Consider the following 25473-nt stretch of genomic DNA (forward strand, 5'->3'; position numbering starts at 1 on the left):
TTTTTGGCATGTAATACAATTACAAGAGAGCAACCTAGGTGGATTTGCTACTTGTTAAACTACACTAGCCAGCAATTCACTAGGAAGCAAGCATTAAATGTTTCAGCCGCCACCTTTTGTTCTCAGTGCAATGTGGTAGATAACCACTATATGAAAAGGATCTAGAAAATGTCTAGCTTCCAAACTAGCTACCAAAGTTTCTGTCAGATATGTTATGTCGTCATGTATTCTATTCTGAAGCACGCTTTCATTTGACTACAGAATAAAATGGATTCACTCCATCAAAAAAGTAGAATGGACATATGAAACAGCCTTCCATCAATGCAAGTCACTCCATGCCAGTGTAAAGTTAGTTAACCTTCAAAGTTAGGAGAAACTATGGGCTATTGTAGTAAATTACACCTCTGTACAAATCTTGCATTCAACTCCACTGGTCAGTTTAATCTCTTAGGTAGCCCTTTGCTCCTCCACTACCTAATGGTCAGACACTGTAAACGGCACCTACTCCAGGCAGCTAGCACTCATATGCATACTTTTTGACACAGAATAATACACTATGGAGTTAAAAACCACACCACTATATCATTTTGTCTTTGGTAAATTACAACTGGGCTATTAGTTATTCTTTCTATGAAACGTACTATATTTTCAAGGCACATGCATAATACCACAGATTAAATCTACTGAATCATGATTAAGTATTTTCAAGCTATGTAACTAAATCCTAAGGCAAACAGACATCAGTGTAGATAAACCAAAAACAAATTGGTAATATAAAGATGTTAAAATTAAAGTTTAGACATAGCCACATTCCAGTTAGAAAAATGAAAGACCTTTCCCCAGAATTAACCACACACCACTTTGCCTTATTTCCTTACTAACCATGTGTTATTAATCCACTGAATTTCCACTCTGACCATAAAAGGGCTCAACTGCATGCAACATATTCCAAAACATTGTTGTTCATCAATTTGCAATTCATTTAAAATAAAAAACCCAATGTATAGATAGACAGAGTAAGGTGATCCTCAGAACTAGCTCATGTAATTCTGGGGTATGGTAAAGATAATGACCATAGTTGTAAATAACCAGACAAAACCTTTTCTGTTAAGCAGAATGCAATACTACCTTTAACTTTGAAACTGTAATACGGGAAAAGCCTTACTAATGTGTGTAATAGAAAATGAATCAGAAAATACTTAAAGATGTATTGTATTTTGATAAGTGTATCGGAATTATGTTGCAACTATGCATAGATTGAATCCTTCTAATATTTCAGAGTAAAATAGAAACCCCTACCCAGAAAAAAATAAATAGGAAAGTGCATATCATGTAAATTAAAGAATGAAAATTTGAATTATCTTGATATTTGCTTAAAATTATCGTGGCCCAAAATATTTAGTGCAGAAAGCAGCCCAAAGAATTATCAGTTAGCATACGGAATAAATTAATAACTAACTGTTTGGTTAGCATTGCACAGAATAAGGCACTGGATTAGGAACAAAGCAGAATTTTTCTAGTTCCTACCTATGTCATTGGCTACCATCTTGGAAAACTTTCTGCTTTTGGTCTTCACTGTAAATAATATTTTAATACAAAAGGTCAATCTAAGTGTATGAAAGGATGAAATGAACAAAAGAAATAATGTTGATTAAATGAAAATACTGTACCCTTTTCTATAAAATTATTCATTTTTTGATCATCATCAGAATTGTTTGGAGAACCCGAACCTATACGAGTGAAGACAGAAAGTAATGGACATGCAAAATACACATTCACAAAGCAAGAAACATACAACACATTTTGACAGAAACAGTATACATTTTAGTATATAGTTATAGTTTATTACATAAATTGGGAGTGTTTGTGTGTGTGGGGTTGGGGGGGGCGCTTTAATTAGAGTAGCTCTGAGAGCCACCCTAATTAAAAGTGCCTGGAGCATCACGAGTATCAGTGTCCCCGTGCTGAAAAATGTTAGTGGGGGTGCTTTAACTAAAGCTTGAACACTGTTTTCCACAGCAGGGACGCTGATACACATGACGCTAGAGTCCGCTGGAGCATGGTAAATACCATGCTCCAGCAGACTCAATTAATCATAATTACAGCGCATCGTAGCTGCCTCACTGCCTGTGTATAGGCACGCTGTAGTTTCAAAGTCACCTTGAGCAGCTCTAGGCATATACTTTACAGGATTCCAAAGCCAGCACTAACTACAATTCCTGGGTACTCCAGTCACAAACTGTTTCTATCTTACCTAATTTTAAAATTCCCAACCTTACCTTTTCTATTAATTTCTCTCTCTTTGACTTTTAATGAAAGTACCATTATTTGATATTTTTTTTTTCCACGGAGTAACTCATATACAAAAAATAAAGACTTTCTACTAATGCAAATTAATTTTTAGAAACCATCTGGAAAAGCCAACTTGTAAAACGTCATCCAATTCTAGCTAAAACTTACCCTTCCTTCTTGTTATTTTTATCTTCTCCCCCACCCCCACCCCCATCTAGTATATTGGATGTTGCATGCTACTACTTTGGTCCCTCTCAAGCAGAATAAAAGTTGTTGGATTTTTTTTTCTAAATACAGATGACTCCTTTTCAGACTGGAAAGAAAGATGAAAGAAAAAAGGTTAAATGAAGTGGCTCAATGTATATGCATTTTAGATTTCAAATGTAAATAGAAAGCTGAGCAGTGTTTTCTTTTTCCTTCCTCTGTAAAATCTTTGAAAATTGGTGGTAAAATAAAATAAAAATAAATAAATAAATAAATAAATAAATCACCCAATTTCTTTTCTTCTCCCTCTCATTCCCTATTTCTTCCCTTCCTTGTTTACAAAGTTTCCATCTTTAGGAAAGATAATCATTGTATTTATGGCCATTGTGATAACTGAATATAGGGATTTAGTTTTGTTTTGCTTTTACCTGATGCCTGTGAGTTCTACTTTAGGACTAGTCATCACTACCTTATTAGCTCAAATGGGGATTTGAATTTTGCCCCTAGCCTGACTCCCATATAGAGTTCCATACACAGAAACTTCTAACTTAACTTTTAATGTAAATTATTCCAATTTGCCCTCCTAAATATGACTTTATTAATTTCAGATCTGCAGTCTGATGATGTAGATTAAGGATCAGTACAGTCTGAACAACTGTTAAAGACAATAATTGCCGTTTCATAAATTAAAACTTACTGCCTTTATAAAAGCCAAAACACAAAAATATCCTTTCTGAATTTACCACATTTTGTTTTGGAATGCAGTTATCAAGATAATAAAGATAAAAATGTTTTTCTTAACAGTGGAGGAAGGGTTTTCTATCTATGGCAACTCCCCTCTATGGAACGTATTACATGGGTCCAGAGTGCAATTTGCTGACCTTCTTCTCTTCCAGGCTTACAACAAGGACTCTAGGGACCAAGAATGCAAGCAAGTCCAAAGGTGGCCACTATTCTTTATACGCTGCTGTACAGAAGCTCATTTAAAGATTATGGTTTATGTGGATGTTCTCAACAAGTCTCCCTAAAAAAAACCATGAACAAAACCAAACTAAACAGAGTTCTAAATTCAAGTCTAAGCTCTTATCTCACCTAACAGCTTTTGTGCAATGAGTACAATAACAAACCCTACTAAGAATTTGGCAGAAGCAGGGGTGGGCAAAATATGACCTCCGGCTCAGATCCAGCCTGCCAACAGATTCAATATGGCCTGTGGGTGATTGGCCACGGACTCATTGGATCTGGCCAGTGAAAGTCTGGCAGCTCTGGCCACTATGTGGGGTTGGGGCAGGTGGGGCAGGACTGCTTCTGCCCAGCAGCACCAGCCCTTGACATAGCAGCCTTGGTTGTGGACCTGGGTGGGGCATCTGCAACAGCAGGTGGGCAGCAGTGTCAGCTGTGACACTGCTGGCAGGTTCTGCATCACAGAACCAGAACCTGCTGGCTGCACCCACAGCTGATGCTGATGCCTACCCATCACAGCAGAAGTTCCCGACTGGGTCCACAGCTGATCTTTGGCTCCTGGTGAACTACAGCTCTGACTGGGCTCTGGAGGGAGGAGGGGAGAGAGAGAGGGAGAAGTGGATGGTGGCCCTCAACAGGTCCCCAAAACTCATTAAGTGGCCCTCCAGCCAAAATAATTGCCCACCCCGGGTTAAAGCAACAGAGGAAGTGACAGTGACAGCTATTTCTAGATACTATTTTGAAAATTCAGCTTAATGCTATCTATATATTCACAGTGAGTACACTCTCAAAGACATGCAGGATCAAGACCCTAATTAGTAAATATTAATTAAATCCTCAAGGCATCACTACAGTTTTTCCTTTAGAAAATGTCAGCTTGAGTTAATGGAAAAGTGGACTTATTTGGAATAGGAAGCTTCTATTTGGAAACCTGACAATTTCTGGAGAGCTCTGATCTTGAAGAAAATTGTCAGCTAACATTATAATGAGAAATGGCAGTAAACGTATTTTACAGAATTCAGCCAAGAATAGCGTTCACCCGTCTACACACATTCCCCCACCCCAATTAGGATTTTGCCATTTTAGCATAAGCTATTTTATTATGCAAAATCCCAAGAAATCCCAACAGAAAACCCAAGGGTGTATTAGGTGGAACTAGCAATCTGCACAGAAATGGAAACCATATTTATTGGAGTAGTCATAGTCCATAAATGTGTTGTATTATCAGCATCTCAGGAGCTCCCCTATGTAATCACCAATTAAGATCACTTTTCCTCACTGCAGCCACTATATATGTGCAGGTTAGTAAGTATATAAAATTAAACAGGAAAAACACTCACAAACTATACTGTAGCATGAGAATGTTGCTTTCTTCACAGCTTGATAGACACCATGCACGCCCAAGCTAAGAATATCTTTGCCTGTGAGCTTTGTCCCTGAAGCATAAATATTTGAAACTTATACATGTCACTTGACTCATCGTTACTAGATACCAGGTTACCACTTCCAAGTCAAACAAATTGGTTTTGATTTAAAACCAGGATTCTGGAATACTTAATGAAATCTTTATTAGCAAATTGAACAAATGTGGTGAAACAAGAAAAAGTTACCATAGATTGATTCTATACAGTTACTTGGCAAGCAGCTAACTCACAACTAGCAGATAGCTCTCAATAATTTTTGAAATATTTGGAAAAATAATTACCTGAAGTAGGTGACTTACAGCGATCCTCTGGCACTGCTGTCCCTTCATTAATATCACAAAGACCAGCTGAAAAATACAAAAAAAAATCCTTAAGGTAAAATTCAATTGCTGATACGACTGCTATTCCCACCTTTCCCAAGACAGAGTAGCAATGAGTTTCCCAGTCTCTATTATATCCTAAGGAAGTGTTTCTTCCACTTGCCTCAGATAAGGGAACTAGTTTTAGTACAAAATTAGTTACTATTTTTTTTTTTTTTTTTTAAAGTAAGAGGCTTACCTCTTTTACTAACTGTGCTAAAGTAGATTAAAAAAATCAGTACTACCTCTCAAACATTTTTAATACAAAGCACAAATGTAAGCAGTAAAAGTAATAGCTTGAAATATTATACAAAAAACACCCCATCCTCAGTTTCATACAATCACAACAAATTGTTTATTTTTATATGCTAGAGGCCCCTGTTATATGTTTAAATTAAAGCTGGATAGAAACCAGTTATAGAGTTGTTACGTTTTTAAGCACTAACTTTATAGCCGATTGGCTCTTTTTAAAGCTGGACTGTCGTTTTTACTGTGTGATAACTACTTTGCACATGTAGTTGTTCTAAATTTATTGTGCAATTAACCAGTTAATTAAGTAATATATGTAATGGGTAGCAGGAAGCCCCAGATATTACCATATTTTCTTGAATATAACACTCCAGAATAAAATACACACCTGTTTTTGAAAAGCAGAATAAAGGAAAAATGATATTTTCTTATAGTAAGTAGCAATGGCAGCAGGTAGGAAGCCAAGTGTGCTTACTGCCCTGCTTCCTCTGCAGATTTTACTTTCAGTTTTGCCCAGTAAGCAGCATGAACTAATATTGACTGTAATTTCCAGCAGCTGGTTCGGGAAAAGGTATGCATGTATGCAAGAAAATACAGCACTAAACAATACATATTGTAAAAAAAACCAAATCCCCCCCCCCCAAAAAAATCAATATGACTTTGCTAACTGAAAGGAATAAGACAAAGTACAAATAAAAAGTCAGATTAAACTAAGACTTTTTTGCTTAAGAAATTCCATAAAAATACTCCAGGACTAACATTAATGAGTAATGTGTATTTTTGAAAAATAATTTCTGCTTTCCTATTTTTTTGTAGGGAGAATCTTTCCCCTGCAACCATAGTTAGATGATATTGCAGTGGTTCTCAATCTTGTTAGGACTCAAGGCACCCCTTGGAACATGTCAGTTCTTAAAATTTCTCTCATTTTTTAACTAAAGATAAGTCATGGTACCCCTCTGTTGAAAAGAATTCATAAAGCTATAGCAGATAAGAATGTTTTTTAAACTATGGATTCCTATTTGAAATATCTGGGTTTATCTTGTAAATCGTATTTGAACATCTAACAGTGCTAATACTGCATAGCACCCCCATGGCACTTAAAAGGATCTTGTGATACCCTGGTTGAGAATCACTGCAATTACTGAAACACTATAAATCAAACTTTCAGCAAAACTCATCAATAACTTTCTTTAAAGAACTGATATATGCGCCATATGGTTTAGTTTTTAGGAGCCATGAAATGATTTCCTTTCCCAATCACTGTCGTGTACCAACCTTCAATATTATACCACTGTAAATCACATCATAAGACCATATAGTTACAGGATTTAACTGCTGCAGGGATTATACTTTAATTGAAGTTACTAATTGCTCTAAATGTGGAAATAATGAACAATTAGATCCAAAATGGGTAGTACCATTTTGGATCCAATATCCTCAATGAGATGCAATATGGAAGTTAAACAGCAACTTAAATAAGGGCTTCAAATGGGGATACAAATGGAGTTCTTAAATAAAAAGTTTCAACTAATGTTTTAAACACTATTAACTTATTCTTAGATTTAAAAAGCTGATTTTCCTTTGGAACAGTTATGATCTATCATACCAATTCAAATATCATGCCTGTACACATGAAACACCTATGAATAAGCCTTTAGAAAGGTACACACATGCAAGGAACTTGATTTCCAACATACTGCAATCCATAGCTGATTAGGAGAAAAGCTAAGTTGCATCTAGCAAGGGATGCGAAGGGTAACAAGAAGGGTTTCTACAAGTATGTCAGTAACAAGAGGAGGATCAGGGAAAGTGTGGGTCCCTGAGTGGGGGAGACAACCTTGTGACAGAGGATGCAGAAAAGGCTCAAGTGCCTATTTTGCCTCAGTCTACACAGGCAAGGTCAGCTCCCAGACTACTGCACCAGGCAGCACAGTATGGGGAGGAGGTGAGCAGACCTCAGTGGTGAAAGAACAGGTTAGGGACTACTTAGAAAAGCTGAACGTGTATAAGTCCAGGGGGTGGATGGGATGCACCCAAGATGCTGAGGGAGTTGGCTGATGAGATTACAGAGCCTGGCCATCATCTTTGAAAACTCATGGCGCTCAGAAGAGGTCCCAGATGATTGGAAAAGGGCAAATATAGTGCCCATATTTAAGAAAGGGAAAAAGGAGGATCTAGGGTACTACAGCTATGTCAGCCTCACCCTAGTCCCTGGCAAAGTCATGAATCAGATCCTCAAGGAATCAATTTCTAAGCACCTGGAGGAAAAAAAGGTGATTAGGAACAGTCAGCATGGATTCACCATGCCTGACCAACCTGATTGCCTTCTATGATGAGGCAATGCCTGGTTTTATGGATGTGGGGAGACCAGTAGATATGGTGTACCTTGATTTTAGCAAGGCTTTTGACATACTCTCCCACAACATTCTCGCAGGCAAGCTATGAATCGACTGTAAAGTGAATAGAAAACTGGCTGGACCATCAGGCTCAGAGAGTAATAATCAATGGCTCAAAATCTAGCTGGCAGCTGGTATCAAGTGAAGCTCCCCAGGGGTCACTCCTGGGACCAGTTTTGCTCAATGTCTTCATCAATAACCTAGAAGATGGAATGAAGTGCACCCTCAGCAAGTTCGAAGATGACACCAAGCTGGGGGGAGTAGCAGATACACTGGAGGGTAGGGCTAGGAGGGTGACATAGACGAATTGGGGGTTTGGGCCAAAAGGAATCTCATGAGGTTCAACAAGGAAAAGAGCAAAGTCTTGCACTTAGGACAGAACAATCCCATGCACCAGTACAGGCTGGGGGTTGACTGGCTGGGCAGCAGCTCTGCAGAAGAGGATCTGGAGGTTACAGTGGGCAATAAGCTGAATATGAGCCAGAAGTGTGCCTTTGTTGCCAAGAAGGCTAACAGCATACTGGGCTGCATTGGTAGGCATGTTGCCAGTAGGTCAAGGGTAGTGATTATTCCCCTCTATTCTGCACTGGTGAGGCCACACGTGGAGTACTGTGTTCAGTTCTGGGCACCCCACTACAGAAAGAATGTGGATAAATTGGAAAGAGTCCAGTGGAGGGCAACACAAATGGTTCAGGGGCTGGGGCACATGATTTATGAGGAAAGACTAAGGGAACTGGGCTTATTTAGTCTAGAGAAGAGGAGACTGTGAGGGGACTTAAGAGTAGCTTTCCACTACCTGAAGGGGGGGGTTGAAAGAGGATGGAGCTAGACTGTGCTCAGTGGTGGCAGATGACAGAGCAAGGGTCTTAAGTTGCAGCAAAAGAAGTTTAGGTTAGATATTAGGAAGATTTTTTCCCACTAGGAGGGTAGTAAAACACTGGAACAGGTTACCTAGAGAGGTCATGGAATCTCCATCCTTGGAAGTTTTCAAGACCCGGCTAGACAGCTTTGGCTGGGATAATCTAGTTTTAGATGGTCCTGCATTAAGCAGAGAGTTGGACTAGATGACCTCCTGAGGTCCTTTCCAACCCTCATTTTCTATGATTTTATGACCAAAAACATCGAGGGAATTGAAGAAGCTGTCACATTTGTGGCTGGTAAACAGAAATAATTATTTTGCCCATTTACGCTTACACCAAAGATCTAATGCCTATTAAAAATTGGGGAACTGGTTTTTAAACATGAGAATATTCTAGTCAGGACAAGTATTCAACTTCTGTTCTTTGATATCAAGTGAAGTTATACCAGGCATTCAGAAGCAGATCAATATCACTGGGATACAAGTATTACATGGGACAGAGAAATGGATCCTAAGGCTCTTAAGACATCCGAAGTGTTTAGTTCCTTCTTCCCAGGCTCTGAATGAAATTCAGACTAAAATACATAAGACGTAAACAAGGTTCCCTCTAAGGTGTGCGCATGTGCAGCCGCTCACAACTAAAAGTGTGGTTGCGCGCAGCCTTTTCAAGGCCGTGCACCGGGAGAGGAGCTGAAGTTCAGCTCCTAGGTGAGGTGGGGGTGGGAGCCTGGCACGGGCTCCACTGGCTCCAGGGACGTGCTCTGCTCCCCTGCATTAGGGCCAGGAAGTGGAGTACTTCCCCGGAGCTGGAGGAACCTGTGCTAGACTCCACCCCTGCCTCTGGCCCCCAGCCTCCAACCCCCTTTAGTAAGTGTCCCACACTGGACTGAGGCAGTGAGCTCATGGACCGCTACTCCTTAGGGGGAACATTGGAGGTAAACTGGTTAAAACACAATTTTAATATCACTTTGGGGATAAATTTAGAATGAGATCTCAACACTATCTTTGTGGAATGTTTTAAAAACCTGATCGGTCATTAGAAGTTCAATTTTTTTTTTTTTTACCTTGCTGGGTCAAAAGAATACACAACAAAGAACATCTTAAAAATGAAGGGATATAGTGAGCATTCTGGAATTAACCAGAAAGGCAAATCTATTACATTTAAAAGGCTTAAGTGGATGCTAGGAATATCCTATGTACGAACTGTAATCACGTTGGTATGTAATACTGGTTCAGGAATTTGGGATCCAAGAAATGACTGAGCAGGTGGATGCTCATTTTATGTCTTCAAGCAGGATCTTAACAGAACTGAATGAAAGGCCAGAATGTTTTAAACGGAGGATACAATCAAGGATCTTTGGTATAGGAATCCTTGAGTATGGACATATGTACATTTGGTATCACTTCAAAAGGGCAGCAGCTGTTAGGTTCTAATTGTTACATATAGACAAGTCCGGAACGATACAAACTGGATGAAACACTGTTAAATAAAGTTGCAGTGGTCTTGTTATATTTGTATTGTTTTTGGCTTGTCTGCACTTAACAATTAGAAGATACCAAATGCTGTCCCTTCTGGAACTGCTCCAAATGTATTTGTATCCATATCCTCAGCAGGACAAAATTATGTTTAGCTGTCCAGACCCAGAATCTTATCTATTTGGAAGAATAAGTCCTGTTTGTGGAAGGCTTCCTGTTTTGTGGAAGGATCTTTGGTATTTAGAACAAATGAGTTGTTGGTGGCACTCAAACAGCTAATATCCTCAGTCAGATGCAGTATGGAAGTGGAAAGACAAGCTGGAAAGGCCTATTAACTGAAGTTATCCCAGCCACCATGAAGTTATTGGAGTCTGTGAGGTTTGATCCACCTGACTCTGAATATCACTATGGGGATCAAAGGGTTTAAAAGGAAGATGTAAATGAGCTCTTTGCATGGTATAAAGTAAAATGTCTTGCCATTATCCTGGGTACATATCCTCATGGAACACAAGACAACAGAATTCATGTCATCATTGGTAGCAAATACGGTTTAAAATTTCCACACTGCTTGAGACATTGGTTTGACCACGGACCTCAACAGCAACCTCCCGTTGTTGTCAATGGATTTTCTGCTTGGGAAACCTGTTTGATTGTCCCTGACTTCTAAGAGGTGACTCACATAGGATGTCAAGAGTTTTGGAGATTAGTGGTAGAGAATACCTCTCTTTAAACGTTTGGCATATAACCATGAGGTTAAAGTATTCTAGGATACAGAGTGAGATACATGACTCATTATCATCTGAAACCTTGTAGTAATAAATTGACATTAGCCGGGCTTGTAATAGAGGGGCAGTGCAGCATGGCATGACTGGGGGAGCCAGGGTAACCCTAGGGTCACATGTGAGCATGGTGCGGTACAGTGCAGTGGAAGGGGGACATCTACACAGCTTGTGGCTGAGCGGGCTGGGGCTTGGGACTCACTCTAGTGCAGCCCACAGACATGAGGCTCCTACTGGTGTAGCCCACGGGGCATTCAGCACCTGGCCTCTGAGACGAGTGATTTTCGACAAGGATGCCTTGGATCCCTGGGGTGCCTTAAGAGCTTTTCTGGGGTGCCATAGGGATTTCAAAAGGAATCTATGGTGTTAAAAGTAGCAGTCTGGCCTGTTATGTTTCCTCCAAGTTCTTTTCAAAAGAAGAAATTGCTCCATTATCTTTCTGTAGCCAAAAATCTAGTGAAAAAACTAAGAGCTCACAGTGTACAAGGAATGCCTTGAGCCTAATGAGGGGTGCCTTGGTCTAAAAAGGTTGAGAAGTCTATGAATTCTGTCAACTCTAATGGCATGAGAAATGATTTTTTGATAAAACAGCTGGATAATGCAATTCAGGGTTACAGAAACCTTGGATTAGCCTACTGTTCACGCCATGATTTTACTGCTAATTGCTACATGGCTCCTATCATATTCTCCCATAGGTAAAGCATATTTTCTTCAGCAGTCAAAAAGAGTAACCATATTAGCCATGAGGCTCCAAACAGTTAAGCATGTCAAATATTACTTTGGAGTAATATTTTTATCACCATTTGGTATTCATTATGCATGGTTTACACCAGTGGTACTCAGCAGTTGGGGGCAGAATTTAAGATGGTTTTCTGATAATTAGTTTCTATACCTAGAAAATGATTAAAAAATTATACATTTTCTTTATACAGAATCTAATTATTAGGGGGGGTGTTTTAAATTCAAAGTTGTCTTGGATTCAGGTATGTGGTAATACTCCTGCATGGTTTTTTTTAAAGCTAGTCTTACTCCTTCATTTGACCGTACCCTATGAAAACGGTTTACAATCATGAAAGGAGTTCCTCCCCTATTATACAGAATTCTCAGGTTTGCCAAACCTGGGAGTAATACATTAATTACAATAGTATGTTGCAGTCACTAGGGTATCTTGGCTAGCTAAGCTTATTTAAGAGAGTAATCCTGTAATTTAAGAGAGTTTCCTGTAAGTCCAGAAACCTTGTTGGCTAAACAAACTGTACACACCTGTTTTGGCACGAGCTGAAATGTATTTTAAAATTGGTGCTGTCACTGTAGATAATAGCATGAAATAATAGCATTTAAGGGACATAGATAAGAGGAGAAGTACTAACAAAGCAGTGCATAAATCTCTTATAACAGTATCAGACCTTTATTGCTACAGGAAAGTGTCCCATGCTCAAAAACGCATTTCAAATATTACTTTATAGATGTTTAAAAAACCCCCAAATTTCCAGCTCAATGGCAGCTTTATAAAAAAATTAGTGGAGATAAACTCTTTCAAAATCAAGCAAAACCTTAGTTTTTTTTCAAAATGCAATAAAAATTTCTGGATGTAAACTGCAGAGACTGCAAACATCTAAAAATTATATTCCTATAGTTCTTGCTTTATGCTTTCCTTTGTATCACTGTATTAAACTAAAAATTATAAAACATTATTACTTCTAAAACAGACTGCAACGAGATTCCCAAGTTAAATATAATCATCTGTATACTGGTATGCATTAGGTTTCTGCATAATGTGACTACAAAGCATAAAAGCTATAAAAATGTTAATGCTGTTTTTTTGAAGCAATTTTTCCCATCTTGAAAATATTCTTGTTTTAAAACAGTGGTAGTAGAGAGTAAACATTTGGCTTCAATTAGTTATTTATACAAATGTGTGTGTGGATCTGTCTCAGAAATGGAAAGAGAATATAAAAGATTCAGTAACTGCTTGGCTCCTGGAACACAGTCTTTTCTTTCTGCAAAGAAATACAAGTTCAAATAGGAATTTAGGAAGGAAAGATTTAAAATAAAAATGGTGATTTTTTTCTTATAAGAAAGTCTTCTATCAGTTCAGCCATTTTTCCTCTCCTACTTAAACAAAAATAAATAAAACAATCAACATGCAGATTTGATGATGCGCCTCTTAGATGCTCAGCAAAGAACTGAAATCCCTGTCTTTAAATCACCCTTGCATCCTTCTGGTCCTAAGGTGGTGTAGGTGTTGGACAGGTGCCAGCATCATTTATACAGCCCTGGGTATCTGTCTTTTATCTATGACAGACTCCTGGGGCTGCTTCATGGAGCAGCTCTATCTGGAATCTCCCCAATGCTGTGTATATGCTGAGGACTGAGGTAGTACTTAGGAGACAGCCTGATGGCTGTTTTTTCCTTAATTACCCAGGTGCAGACACAGGGCCCTCCCCCCCACCCCTACAAGGCTTTTAAAGACATTTTTGCTATTTAAAATGTAGAGCAGATGTGCGCATGTAAACTCATCATACGAACTGGAGCATAAAATCCTGGCCCCATAGGCTACAAAATTTGTAGCACTACAATAAAAAGGTATGGGCAGCCACGCATTAAAAGCCCTTGCCTGGAGCATGACAGTCTTGTTCTCTAGCCAAGGGAGACATAAGGGGGGTGCTCCCCCTGATCCCAGGATTTAAAGAGTGCATGAGCAATCTAGGACCAGGCAACAACTCCCCAGTCCTGGGCTGCCTGCACACTGAGCACTTCAAAGGTGAGATGTCAAGAAAGCCTGGTTGTCCTGTCCCTGTTGCTGCTGGGGCTGCCCTGTCCCCATCACTGCACAGTGACAATAGGAAAAGGGCTGCATGTAAGCTTTCATAAGTGGTAAGTTAAGGGCTGACCAGGCGGTTTCTGCTATTTTCCCTCTATCTTCCCACACAGCTCCTATCACCTCTGCAGCTGCTCTGTCCACATTACCTGGCAGCAAAGGGGGAAGGACAGCCTGAAAGCTTCCCTCGTAGCTCTCGTCTGGCTGGGCTGCAAGGGAGCCTGCTACTCTCCCTCCCTCATCTCCCACAGGGAAGGGGGGAAACGCATTAAAACCTGGCCCATGTGTTTAATTAGTCTGGACATGACAAAGCAGTTGCTAGTTTAACAGTAAATTCTTTGTCACACATCTGCCATTTTTATCCTTTAACATATGGCATGTTAAAACTGGTCATGGGAAACTTGCATATATTATGAGACAAATATAATGTCTGCAAGGAGCCTTAGAGCATTGTCTATACCAATTCTGAGGACTACAAGGAAACATGGCCCTCCACTCATTTAATTCTGCTCTGCACACGCCACATTCAGAAACAATGCAGTGAAGTTGCCATAAAGGTATCGCGGCTGTTGGTCATGAGCACCAGGTGGCTTGGTCATGTCAAGTGAATGCCGCATCACAGGAACCTGAAGCTGTACTCTGAAGCTTGCGAAGGGTCTAGAAAAGGAGGCAGACTGCTGCACAGATTTAGGGATGCTTGCAAGGATGATTTAGCATCCCTTGGAATCTCTGTAGATGATTGGGAAGGGAGTGCAGAATGCCACTCTGATTGGCAGAGTCAGCTTGCAGATGGAGCAAGGAGCTGCAAGGCAGACTGGATAAAGATTTGATGACTGACATCATAGAAAGAATCTGCTACTTGGATTCAGAGCATTGCTAGCACGTGGGTGTGCCCTACCTGTGGGCGGGACTGTCAACTGTGCATCGGACTCAGCAGCCAAAGAACTCGTCAGCGCATACATCACGCTCTGTAAAGAAAGACGGTGCCAACTGACCCCTGCTATTGCTTGAGATCCGTTTCCATCACAGAACACCTGCATTTTCAGGGGTGGATGGGCACAATGCAAGCAGGTAGGCAGGACAGGGCTTCTCAGTAATGATCTTTTGATCACCATGGAACCAGCATAGATATGTCCATAGGTTAGCCAGGAGTTTCTTTTTCTTTTGTTTCATGTAAAATATGCACTCAATGCTACCACCACAGCAGTGCTACGCTTGTTTTTAAAATGCTTTTGGTGATACCACAAATAAAAGACATGATACATGATGGAAGAATTGTATGGATACGTTTTTAAAGCAAGACCGGGTAGTTATTTACAAAGACTAAAAACATTCATGGAGAATGAACAGCTAATCAAATTCATACGTCCAAAAACACTTTATTCCCATGACATAACTTACTTATATAAGAGGTGCAAAGTTTTTTCACAGACTCTGAATATAAGTTAGAAAGGCCGCACATGCAAGAAGCCACAGTCAGCATACCTTAATGAAGCAATGAGAAGAGGAAAGACGAAGACACCAACATGATTGAAAAAGACAAGCCTATTGAATTAATATAATAGGTTTATATGATGCATTTGCCACACAGACATGCACAATGTCATTGACCAAAATATGAGGAAAAATTAAGTATCTGAGTGCACACTTCAAACCAAGAGCCAACACAACTCAGCCTTCATTATCTTCATGAAAAAGTAGCGGTGCTTTCAACTAACAAGCATCTTAAACATACATAGGATGCAAATGAAGGGGTAAATAAATCTTCCTGACAAGATGTTAAAAATGGCAAAAGTAACAGAACAAAACAAGTAGCTTCTAATGCCCTGTGGAATAATTTGTAATTCAACTGTATAAAAGAGAACTGAAGCTAATTAGTGTTCATTTCAAAAGAACTTAAAATATCAAGTCAATCAGATTACTTGCTTTCTTCTCACAGAGGTGAGAAGAGGGGTTTTAGTGTTTAAAATAGATGTTTAATTCAATAACAGAAATCAGACTAAAAAAATTATGAAATGCTTTACACAATACAAGCAGCAGAAAATGACCATTTTAAAGTTGTACTCTCAGTTCACTGCATGGTCATTTTGATATTTCCTAAACCCAAGAACTTACTATGAAGGATTTGTTAGAGCATCTGCTAATACTTGGGGCAAAACAGCGTGCAAAGCATTTTAAATAAACAACTTGCCCAGATCTTTTCCCTGAATAGCTGATCAGAAACCAAATACGTGGATGAAATTTTTCAAACAAACTCTTTTTTATTGAAAAATGAATGTTCTGATGTAACAAAATGTTTCATGAAAATTTTGTCCAACCATTTCAGAAATAGATTTCTATTTCCTTAAGTAACATTCCACCAAGTGAATGTTTTAAAAATGATTTTTTCCACGTTTTCATTTTTGGATATGATATACTTAGAATTTCTGTCAAAAATTCATTTTTCTTCCATAAATATTTTCCCTCAATTTTTCACCCTGTCATTTTATAATTGCAAATTGAAATTATTTCATACCTTGAGTTTTTCTTCCTCAGAGACATAAAACATGCCAGGGGCATAACTGGTAGGAGTTATTCTCTTGTTGTGCTCCTGTTTGATAAGTTATTCTGTCCTCTTATTGTAAGCCACCCTGAGTCTTTGTTGGGAATGGTGACACAGAAATTGAATAAATCAAATTTGCTCCTGGGGCAACCCACTTCTACAGGGGTTAATGCAGAATCCTACACTAACCTGTGTGCAAATCAGCAATTTAAGAACCACATTTCCATGCAGAAAAATGGAGGAGAGAAATGGCACTGGCTTCCTTTGAAAGTGAACCTGGGGCCAGTGCCTGATGGCTAATACTCTGCACAACAGTCTCATGCCTGGCTGCCAGAGCTGTGGTAGGGAAGAGGGGGGAGGGAAGCACCCCACCACCATGGTTGTAGCACCGACAGCCCATGGCCCACTTGCCCACTCTTAGTCTGACAGCAATAGCATGCTGCAGGAGCATAACTATGAAACATTTTTAGTTGTGAGAAATTTGAAACTAACAGCAGCTGAAGCAAAACCAGCCAGATATTTTTACCCTGAGGGCTTCTTATCTAGGTAGTGAACCTAACTAATTCAATTGTTTATTCTAGCATTTGGAGTCCAAAGCCTAATTGAAGTGGGGCTCACTGCCAGAAGCATCTGGTGTCCACTTGCTGACAGCACAACTTGTTTTTCTAACAAGACCATATATAAGATAACAACAAAAGAAAAAAAATATGGGGTAAATTACAGAGGATAAGAAAACTACAGTACTGTAGTTAGCAAGAAGATTGTAATGTCCGGTATTAAAAATACCTCCCCACAGAAGATTCTGAATGGCAAAGAAACATCATCTGTAGGAACATGAATTCAAATTGTTCTTCTCATTTCAAAAGATGAGAAATATAGCATTCAGATATAAATGCACATAATTTATATGTTGCTAATGGGCATATCTTTAAAGCAGTGACTAATTTGAGTTCTGAAGATGGGTATAATTAGCTGAAAAGCAACTTCCAGGAGTTCTTACCTCCTGACGGCTGCCGAGTTTTTCGGGGAGATCGAGGTTCCCTACGATAGGGATCATTAGAGCCATACAATTCAATAGTGCCTAGGTTCAAGAGCACTGTCTTCTGGAGGTAATCAACCATTGCAATACCATTACAGTTGCCAAATACTACTCTGGAAAAAGGAGGAGGAAGAAGAAAAAGAAAGATTATGGCTTCAATGAAGACAATGATAATCAAATGTTGCTACCATTTTTTATTCTAAAACTTAAAACTATACTTGACCAAACCTTGAAAACTCATGCTACTTTCAGTGAACCTGGAAAAAAAAGTGAGTTAACAAATTAAGTCATAATTCTGGTCTATAAAATAACATTTCCTGCTCCATGAGACCACTTGATGCAATTATAGCTCATGATTTTACTAAGTGAACTTTTCAGTGATTTTAATCCTGCTTGGCTCCATAGTCAACAAAGCTATGAAATGATGTTTCTGGTGATATACATGCACATGCCAACTCAGCGACGATTGAAGATATGGGTGATAACTATAGCAGAAGGAACCTCCACCTTGAGATTAAGATTCCAGTTATGGTTGCAGATATTGCAATTTGTTGGCATATAGCAAAACTATCCCTTTTATTTGCAAGGAGCAGATTCCATCTGGAAGATAAATTTCTGCAATTAATTTTGTAAAACCTGTTCTTTACAGCAGATGTCTCCCCCTCCCCCCCACATTTAAGTTTTTATCAAGAATTAATATTTTCCTAGGTATACAGTTGAAGAGAGTCATACACATGTTTGGTGCTATACAGTATAAGTAGATGTTGTTAACATAGTACATTAACAGAAAAATTGCACAAATTAACCAATGTTGGATTCGAATAAAGAAGCCCTGAGAGACTTTGGATCTTTTCTCCTACTGAATGCCAAAGGTATCTCTTAAAACTTTTAAAGTGAATGAGTACTTGATCATTCAGTTTTATTTTAGGACCAATAGCCAATATTGCTATCATTATGGGTAAAAGATCCAGCAAAGTTCCTATTAATAATTTATGTTATCAAGAACTTCTAATTGTTCAGAAGTCCAGGACAGCTGGAGAAAGTCCTTTTTGTTTACATATATGTTTCTAGAATTCTACTTATATATACAAATCAATATATTTTAGAGTTTTGTAGCTGACAAACATTTGGGATTTATACAAAAGCAAATTTCAAATGTGTTAAATTTCATGCATCTTTTCTGTCCAAAATGTCCAAATTTAAAGGAACAGCTTAACACTTTTTTTTTGTAAATTCAAATGGATTAATTTAGGATATACTGTAGCAGTGAGTTTATAAATTTATGTTAAGTGACTGCTCACCACAATCAAAATCACAAATACGGTCTTCTTAAAGACCAACCACTTCTGTGAAATTTATTACAAATGTGAATAATATAGAATATACTTACAGGCCATAGGCAGAGTTGACTGCCAGACTAGTTATTTGTTGAGGAGGTTCTCCACTCACCCACACGAGCTGAATAACCAGTTCAGTTTGGTAACCCGCAGACTGCTTAAGGGGAGAATTTTTGACTCTGCAATTTAAATAAAAATGTGTTATATCTTCTCCATTCTCCATATGGTGAAAGGTTATTGGCACAATTATATCTTATTGTTTTATACAAAAGACACTAATTAAGTAGTATTTAATTTTCCAATGTACCATAATATAATACGTGCAAACCAACAATAATACTCATCATTGATACTCATGGCTTTAATAGATCATGCATGTGTCACAAATGCTGGGTTCTTAAGTTGGGGGGAAGTGTCATTGTAGATTCTAATAGAACTGTGCATGGACAAGGGATCTGAATGTGAATGGATGACCTGCCTAACTCAGGCAAGTAGAGACTTCCAGGAAAAGGATGATGGTACATTAAGGCAGGCATAGGTGACAGAAGTAGTACTTAAGCAGTTGGTAACAGGACCAAATTTGGAGAAATGGCAGGTAAATAGGAAAAAATTCTGTAAGCCTTTTACTTTTACATTCATCAGTACACTTAGGGATGCGTCTTAGATTAAACTTAAAGGGCATGAGAAAAGACCTGACCCTCCCCATTCCTCACTTGAAAACAAATCAACAGAAAATCTAACATGATCAGCAAGATCAGCAGCCTTTTTACTCACTCCTAGTATCTTATTCTCACTAATGGATCATTTTTTTTTAATTGAATTTGTCATGTATAACAATGCAATAAAACTCTGCTCCAATTTTTCCTGTTCTTTTCCCTAGCTTTAAGTTAAAAAATGGTCCTTCATATTCAATGATTCCTTAGAAATCACTCATGTTCAAGAGTTCCCCCCCCATAAAGAAAACAAAAATGCTTATAGAATCCAGTAGCTAAACCTTTGGATATAACCCAGAATGAAAATCTAAAATCAGGTCTTTACTTTTGCAACTAAGAGAAATAAAGTATGTTCTAGCCTAAATAATAAATCTGCAAATGAGGGCGTGATGGGCATTGTATTAGGTTAAAGATCCAAAGGCATAATAATTTCCCTCATCCAAGGATCTAATGCAGGAACCCAACTCATCAATGTGTATCATTCCTCAAAAGAACCAAAGATGTTGTGTCAGATGAAAAAAAAACAAATCTGTTTTTCCAATATAAAGTCTGCCCGTGACAATCAAAGCACTTTGTTGGAGGCTGATGAAGTGTTTATATGACTACAATGGCTCCTGTAGTAAGGCATGACACTTGCAATGCATGGGCTATCAAACAAAGTAGTGTAGCCATATGAGGGCAGGTGTTGCACACCCACCCATCTGCCGACCAACAGAATTGGTGTGTCACAGAAGTTACATTACTTCTGGTTCAAGAGCTAGTGCTCATGGACCAGACAGAGCATGTCTCAGCGTGGTGCTGTCTTGTGCTACAACAGTATAACCAGGTAGACATCCTTTAGAATGTGTTGACTGCATGGAGCATTTGTTTTAAATGCGGAATTGACCTTCTGGTGATCCCCAAAGACCCACTATAAAAATCAAATAGAAAAAGATGCATTAAAACAGAACGTCTAATTCCACCTTTCATCCTGGTATTTCCCAAAATCTGGGAAACACTGTTGTCCATCAAGGAATGTATCTACATGCAAAGACAGATCAATCAATTATTCTTCAGTCTGATATCTTTCATTCCTAAACCAAGCTACAGTGGCTGAAAATAATACTTTAAAAACATGAGGCCAACAAATACATTAAGATTTATATGAATGTTTCCCAAAATACAAAGCATGCCTGCTGAGGAAACATGAAAGAAGCTACAGATATGACAGTTGCATAAATTAAGCTACGTAGCTCTAATTGTTACACGAGGGCAGTGGTTGGCAGCCTTTTTAGGCTGCAGGCTGTAGTGACTCAGTTCAGGTCATGGGTGAGTAGACAGGCTAATGCTAAGGCCACAGGCATGTGGTCACACGAGGAGAAGCAAATGTTGCCAACACTTCTGCATGTGGCAACATGGGAAAAATGACTGCTGCCAAACGCCCTGCCACCAAAGCCCCATGTCTGCAAACCAGATCAAATAGCTCTGTGGGCTGAATCCAGCATGTGGGCAATAGGTTTCTGACCCTGTGCTAAGGAGTTCATGAATGCTAGGCCACTTTTCTTGCTGATTGGCTTAATTCTTCCTAAAAGGTGGCACAGCTTTCAAAGTTAGAAAAGCACTCCCCTTAGATAGGCCAGGATTAGACATTCATTTTTTTCTGTAGTATCATGAAAGCACACAAGTATTTGTATTGTGTAGACTTTCCATGGTTTGTCATCTATAAACGCAATGAGGGGGTACTATATGAGGTACTATAAACTTTTTTGGTTTTTACACTCACTTTAAACATGGGACATTATCACGAAGTCCATCAGATGAGCTGCTGCTAGTTGATGGATGAGACTGGGGGGCAATGGACTGAGGATTGGAACCTGTGCCTGGAGTTGGCAAAGGTGGCACTTGCTCACCATCTGGGGATTCTATGTCATTTATTTCATACAACAGCCGGACTTCAAGCATCTGAAAATTAAACCAAACAAAAAAAATGAAAATAAAGCAGTTATCTCTGTGTCTTGTAAAGTCTCCGTAAATTTCTGACATTTGCCTTGCAAAAAACATCGATTATGTAGAAACATGTACATGAATTAAACAAAGTACTAATAAAAACTCATATGGTATGATCAATATCCAAGACAAATTTCTGTATACTAAAGCATTTCAATAACTTCCCCTGAGTGTATGGGGTCTCTCAAAAATAACTGAAATAGGAAAAAAAAGTTAATGCCGGTGAGATTTAGAACATTACTGTGAAACTTACTGTGAAAAAACCTAGTTATTTTACAGTAATTGAAATGAAGGTATTACTACTGTTTCCCAAACGAAAAAATAGATACTACATTAAAAGTGAAGTGTTGTAACACTATTGTCAAGAGTATGTTCTCAGTCACAAAACACCCTTTTTTTTTTTTACATAGTTCAAAATGCTTAATTGAGAAAGATACAAGAATGACACACAAAAAAACCTGAATACTGTAAAGCTAGTGCATCAATACTACTTACTGAGTTGCTTAGCTACACTGAACTATACATTGTAGAGGACATTAAACAGGTTTTATCATTAACTCAATTTCCTTTGCTTTTAATTAATTTCCTTTAAAATTTGAAAATGACTTTATTGAAGTTATGCAAGGCAAATTTCCACTACGTTGTTTTTAACATGGTTAGTTGCCAATGTGGCAGAGGGACCAGAAAGCAGGGGGACAGGCACCAGTGGGGAAGGTGTGGGGCAAAGGTGGTAGGGGTCAGGTGTCAAGAGAAGCCTGCACTGGGGAGGATAGGGGGGGCAAGGGGAAGGGATGCCAGGGATAGGGGGCAAGAGGGTCTGACTCCTCATTGCTGCTTTCCCCACTACAGGATTTGGGGGGATGACTTAAAGTGACCAGCCACTAACTAGATTCTATACATGGAGAATTAGAATACATTTATGATTTCCCCTGTATAGAATCTAAATGATTAGGACTAGGGACAGACATTACACATAAACCGGTTTAAGTGATCAGAAACCGTTTTAAACCTATAACAAAGCAGATGTTCAGTGCACATAAACCAGCTTAAAAATGGCTGAAACTGGTTTGAGATAAACCTGGTTGACTGTAGTATCAGACTTAACCATTTTGGATCAAACCGGTTTATGCAATTTCTGTTCCACACCCCTATCTGGTTTAGCTTAAATTGAAGTCCCCCAGCATCCCAGATGTTTTGCAGCACTGGGCAGGGCTCTACTCCAGCAAGCTGGGCTGGCCGTTCCCCTCTGCTCCCTGGCTGGAGCTCCAGCAGAGACAACAGGCACAGCAGCATCTGCCTGGTTTCCCCATGAGCTCCCCCAACTACTCCCTGCTCCCCTCTCCCAGAGCACGGACTGTAGCCAGCATGTGGTATGCTAGCTAATGCTGAGAGGTGTCTATGTAAGGCAGACATGACAGTGTCCACTTAGGGCTTTTTGGAGCTAATCAACAGCTCAGCTGGTAATGTCCCTCTGCTCCTTCCTTGGAAAAAGTTGTTTAAGAAGAACTTGAACTAATGAGAGAGGCTTTTGTTTTCTTAATGGGCTGATAAACACTGTATTATCAACTCCCTGCTGGGTTGGGGGACAGGAATGGTGATGATACCCCTCCCTAATCTGAGCATCCTGCTGGGCCCTAGCCATGCTCAGCTCAGCATAGTGGAAAGGAAGGGAGGTCTGCTTTAGCACCCCCAGTTTCTAGCCTGAGCCACTGCAGGCATGTGCCTGGATTTCTTCAGTTCAGAGGGGATGTCTGTGTGATTACAAACTTCAAAATAGACACAGGACTCTGGGTGAGGCCTCACTAGTGTTAAGTAAATCAGAATAATCACTTCAAATAATCTGGAAGGTAAAATCCTGTTAACAGAACCCACTATGGTGCCTTTTTTTTTTTGGCAACAAAAGCAGTTGGCCCATATTCATCTTATGGTCCACTGCAATCCCTGATTAATCTCTGCTTTACTGCAGCCTAGCCAATCATCTCCTGGTGTGTATTTGTGCATGGGAATATTCCATGCCAAGTGTAGGACTTTGCACTTGTCCTTGTTAATTTCATCTGGCTGATTTCAGATCATTTATCTAATGCATCCAAGTCATTCTGGATCCTAGCCCTACCCTCCAGAGTGTTCGCAACTCACCAAATTTGAGATTATCTGTAAATCTGCTAGTCGAAATTGTTAATCCCATAGTCAAAATTGTTAATTAAGATGTTAATACTTAAATACCAGACCCAAGACAGACCCCTGGGGAACTCCACTTGTTACTTCCTCCCAACTAGATGTCGAACCATTGATGATTATTTGTTGAGTGTGATGATCCAACCAGTTAAGTATGTACCTTACAGTCAAGGTATATCACACTCACTGCTCTCCCCTCATCTACAGAGCCAGCCAAATTATCACAGAAGGAAAACAGATTGGTCAGGCATGACTTGCTCTTGGTGAATCCATGTTGCCTGTCTCTGATCCATTTATTCTCATAACGGTGCATTGAAAGAGGTTCTTTAAGGACCTGCTCTAGGATCTTTCCAAGTATCAAAGTCAAACTGACTGGCTAATAATACACTGGAATCTCCTCCTTCCCTTTCTTAAAAATAGGCAATATATTTTCAGTTTTCCAAAGATCCAGGACCTCTTCCCAACCTCCATGATCTCTCAAAGATGAGGTCTGTGAAATTACCTAAGCCAGTTCAGTCAGTACCCTAGGATGTATCCCATTGTCATGCCGCAACATGGATAGCGAGGTCTGGGGCCATTTAGGGATTGAGGTGTCGACCAGATTGGGATGGGTGAACAGAATCCAAGGACAAACCAGGCCAGGCAGCCAGGAGGTCAATCTGAGAGCGAGTGAATGGAGTCATGCAACTGGGAGATCTAGTAAGAACAGAGTTGAGGAGCAAGCTGAGTCAAGAAGCCAAGAGATCAGGTAGAGTGGAGCAAGTCAGAAGGAACAGAGAAGCGGCCTTGGTTGAGTCCTGTTGTGCAGACACTTCCTGTTCCTGTGCAGGGGTTTATATGGGGGAAGTGGAGGGTCACTTTGACCCTAGCCAGCTACTCCAGCCACAGGGAATAGGTAGAGGTTAGGCACTCCAGAAGGCTTTAGGTCAGCCTGGATCAGTGTGGGCTAATAAGGACCAGGTGGCAGACCAGGATGAGCATTTGTGTCCACCAGGCCAAGGCCACAGGTTCAAGGCTATGGCCTAACACCAATTTGGCCCTGCTGACTTGAAAGCTTCTAACATCTCGAAGTAATCCCCATTTTGCTCTATTTATCTACTTCACTACCTTTGCTGCCAACTGCACTTGTGATCTGGTTGCTGACTTTATTCATGAAGACTAAATTAAAAAAAGAAGTTAAATACTTCTGCCAACTCTGCAGAATTCTGAAAATGAAGACTGAAGTCCTTTAAGCATGTGGTTATCTTGTACTAATATTTAAAGTTAAGCATTATTTAAAAGCATAGGTCGACTAAGGCTATACTTACAAATTTCTATAATAAGAAAAAAAAAACTTTAATTCAATTTTCTGCAAGCAGCTGTTTCTAGTTTGCATATTTCCTGTGTGTCAATTTCACCAACTGGATGAATGTAGGAACAAACAATAACATTTCTATTATAACAAAATGCCATAACATTTTTAAAAAGCAAACAGTATGCTATTACCGGAATAACTTCTGTTGTCACTTCTTGTTTGCTAAACCTGTAAATGATAACGTGTGCAGAAACTCCTGCTATGCACAGCATCCTACTTTCTGGAGACCATGAGATGATCTGAATAGCATAGGGATCTTCATCTACTATGTCTGTGTTTGGTCTGTCATCCTTATTCCGTGATTTTTCAAAAACTTTAGCTGTTTTGAGCTTGTAAAGTACTTGCAGTGTTACTAGGAATAAATCAAAATGCACAAAAGTTAATTTTCAATTTCAATTTATCATCTTTCCCAATTTATTTTTTGGACTCTCTTCCATTTAACTATGGGAACAAGTTATGTTAAAAAAAAAAAGAGGGCAAAGTAAAAGCAATGGTTACACAGTGT

The 25473-nt window shown here is 39.3% G+C and overlaps 1 protein-coding gene across 1 annotated transcript in view; it reads right to left on the minus strand.

Moving 5' to 3' along the window:
* LOC102378922 (syntaxin-binding protein 5) overlaps nt 1-25473 on the minus strand; it is a gene marked incomplete at its 5' end in the record, with an annotated part of 87912 nt that overhangs the window by 40452 nt on the left and 21987 nt on the right. The window contains 8 exons of the mRNA XM_014527344.2: nt 1528-1575; nt 1671-1730; nt 4800-4895; nt 5165-5230; nt 17365-17516; nt 18794-18919; nt 21216-21394; nt 25100-25320. Coding sequence (XP_014382830.1) covers nt 1528-1575; nt 1671-1730; nt 4800-4895; nt 5165-5230; nt 17365-17516; nt 18794-18919; nt 21216-21394; nt 25100-25320 — 948 coding nt within the window. The remainder of the gene's footprint in view (nt 1-1527; nt 1576-1670; nt 1731-4799; nt 4896-5164; nt 5231-17364; nt 17517-18793; nt 18920-21215; nt 21395-25099; nt 25321-25473) is intronic.

This window comes from Alligator sinensis, unplaced genomic scaffold, assembly GCF_000455745.1.
Source record: "Alligator sinensis unplaced genomic scaffold, ASM45574v1 scaffold1173_2, whole genome shotgun sequence".
NCBI classification, from domain to species: Eukaryota; Metazoa; Chordata; order Crocodylia; family Alligatoridae; genus Alligator; species Alligator sinensis.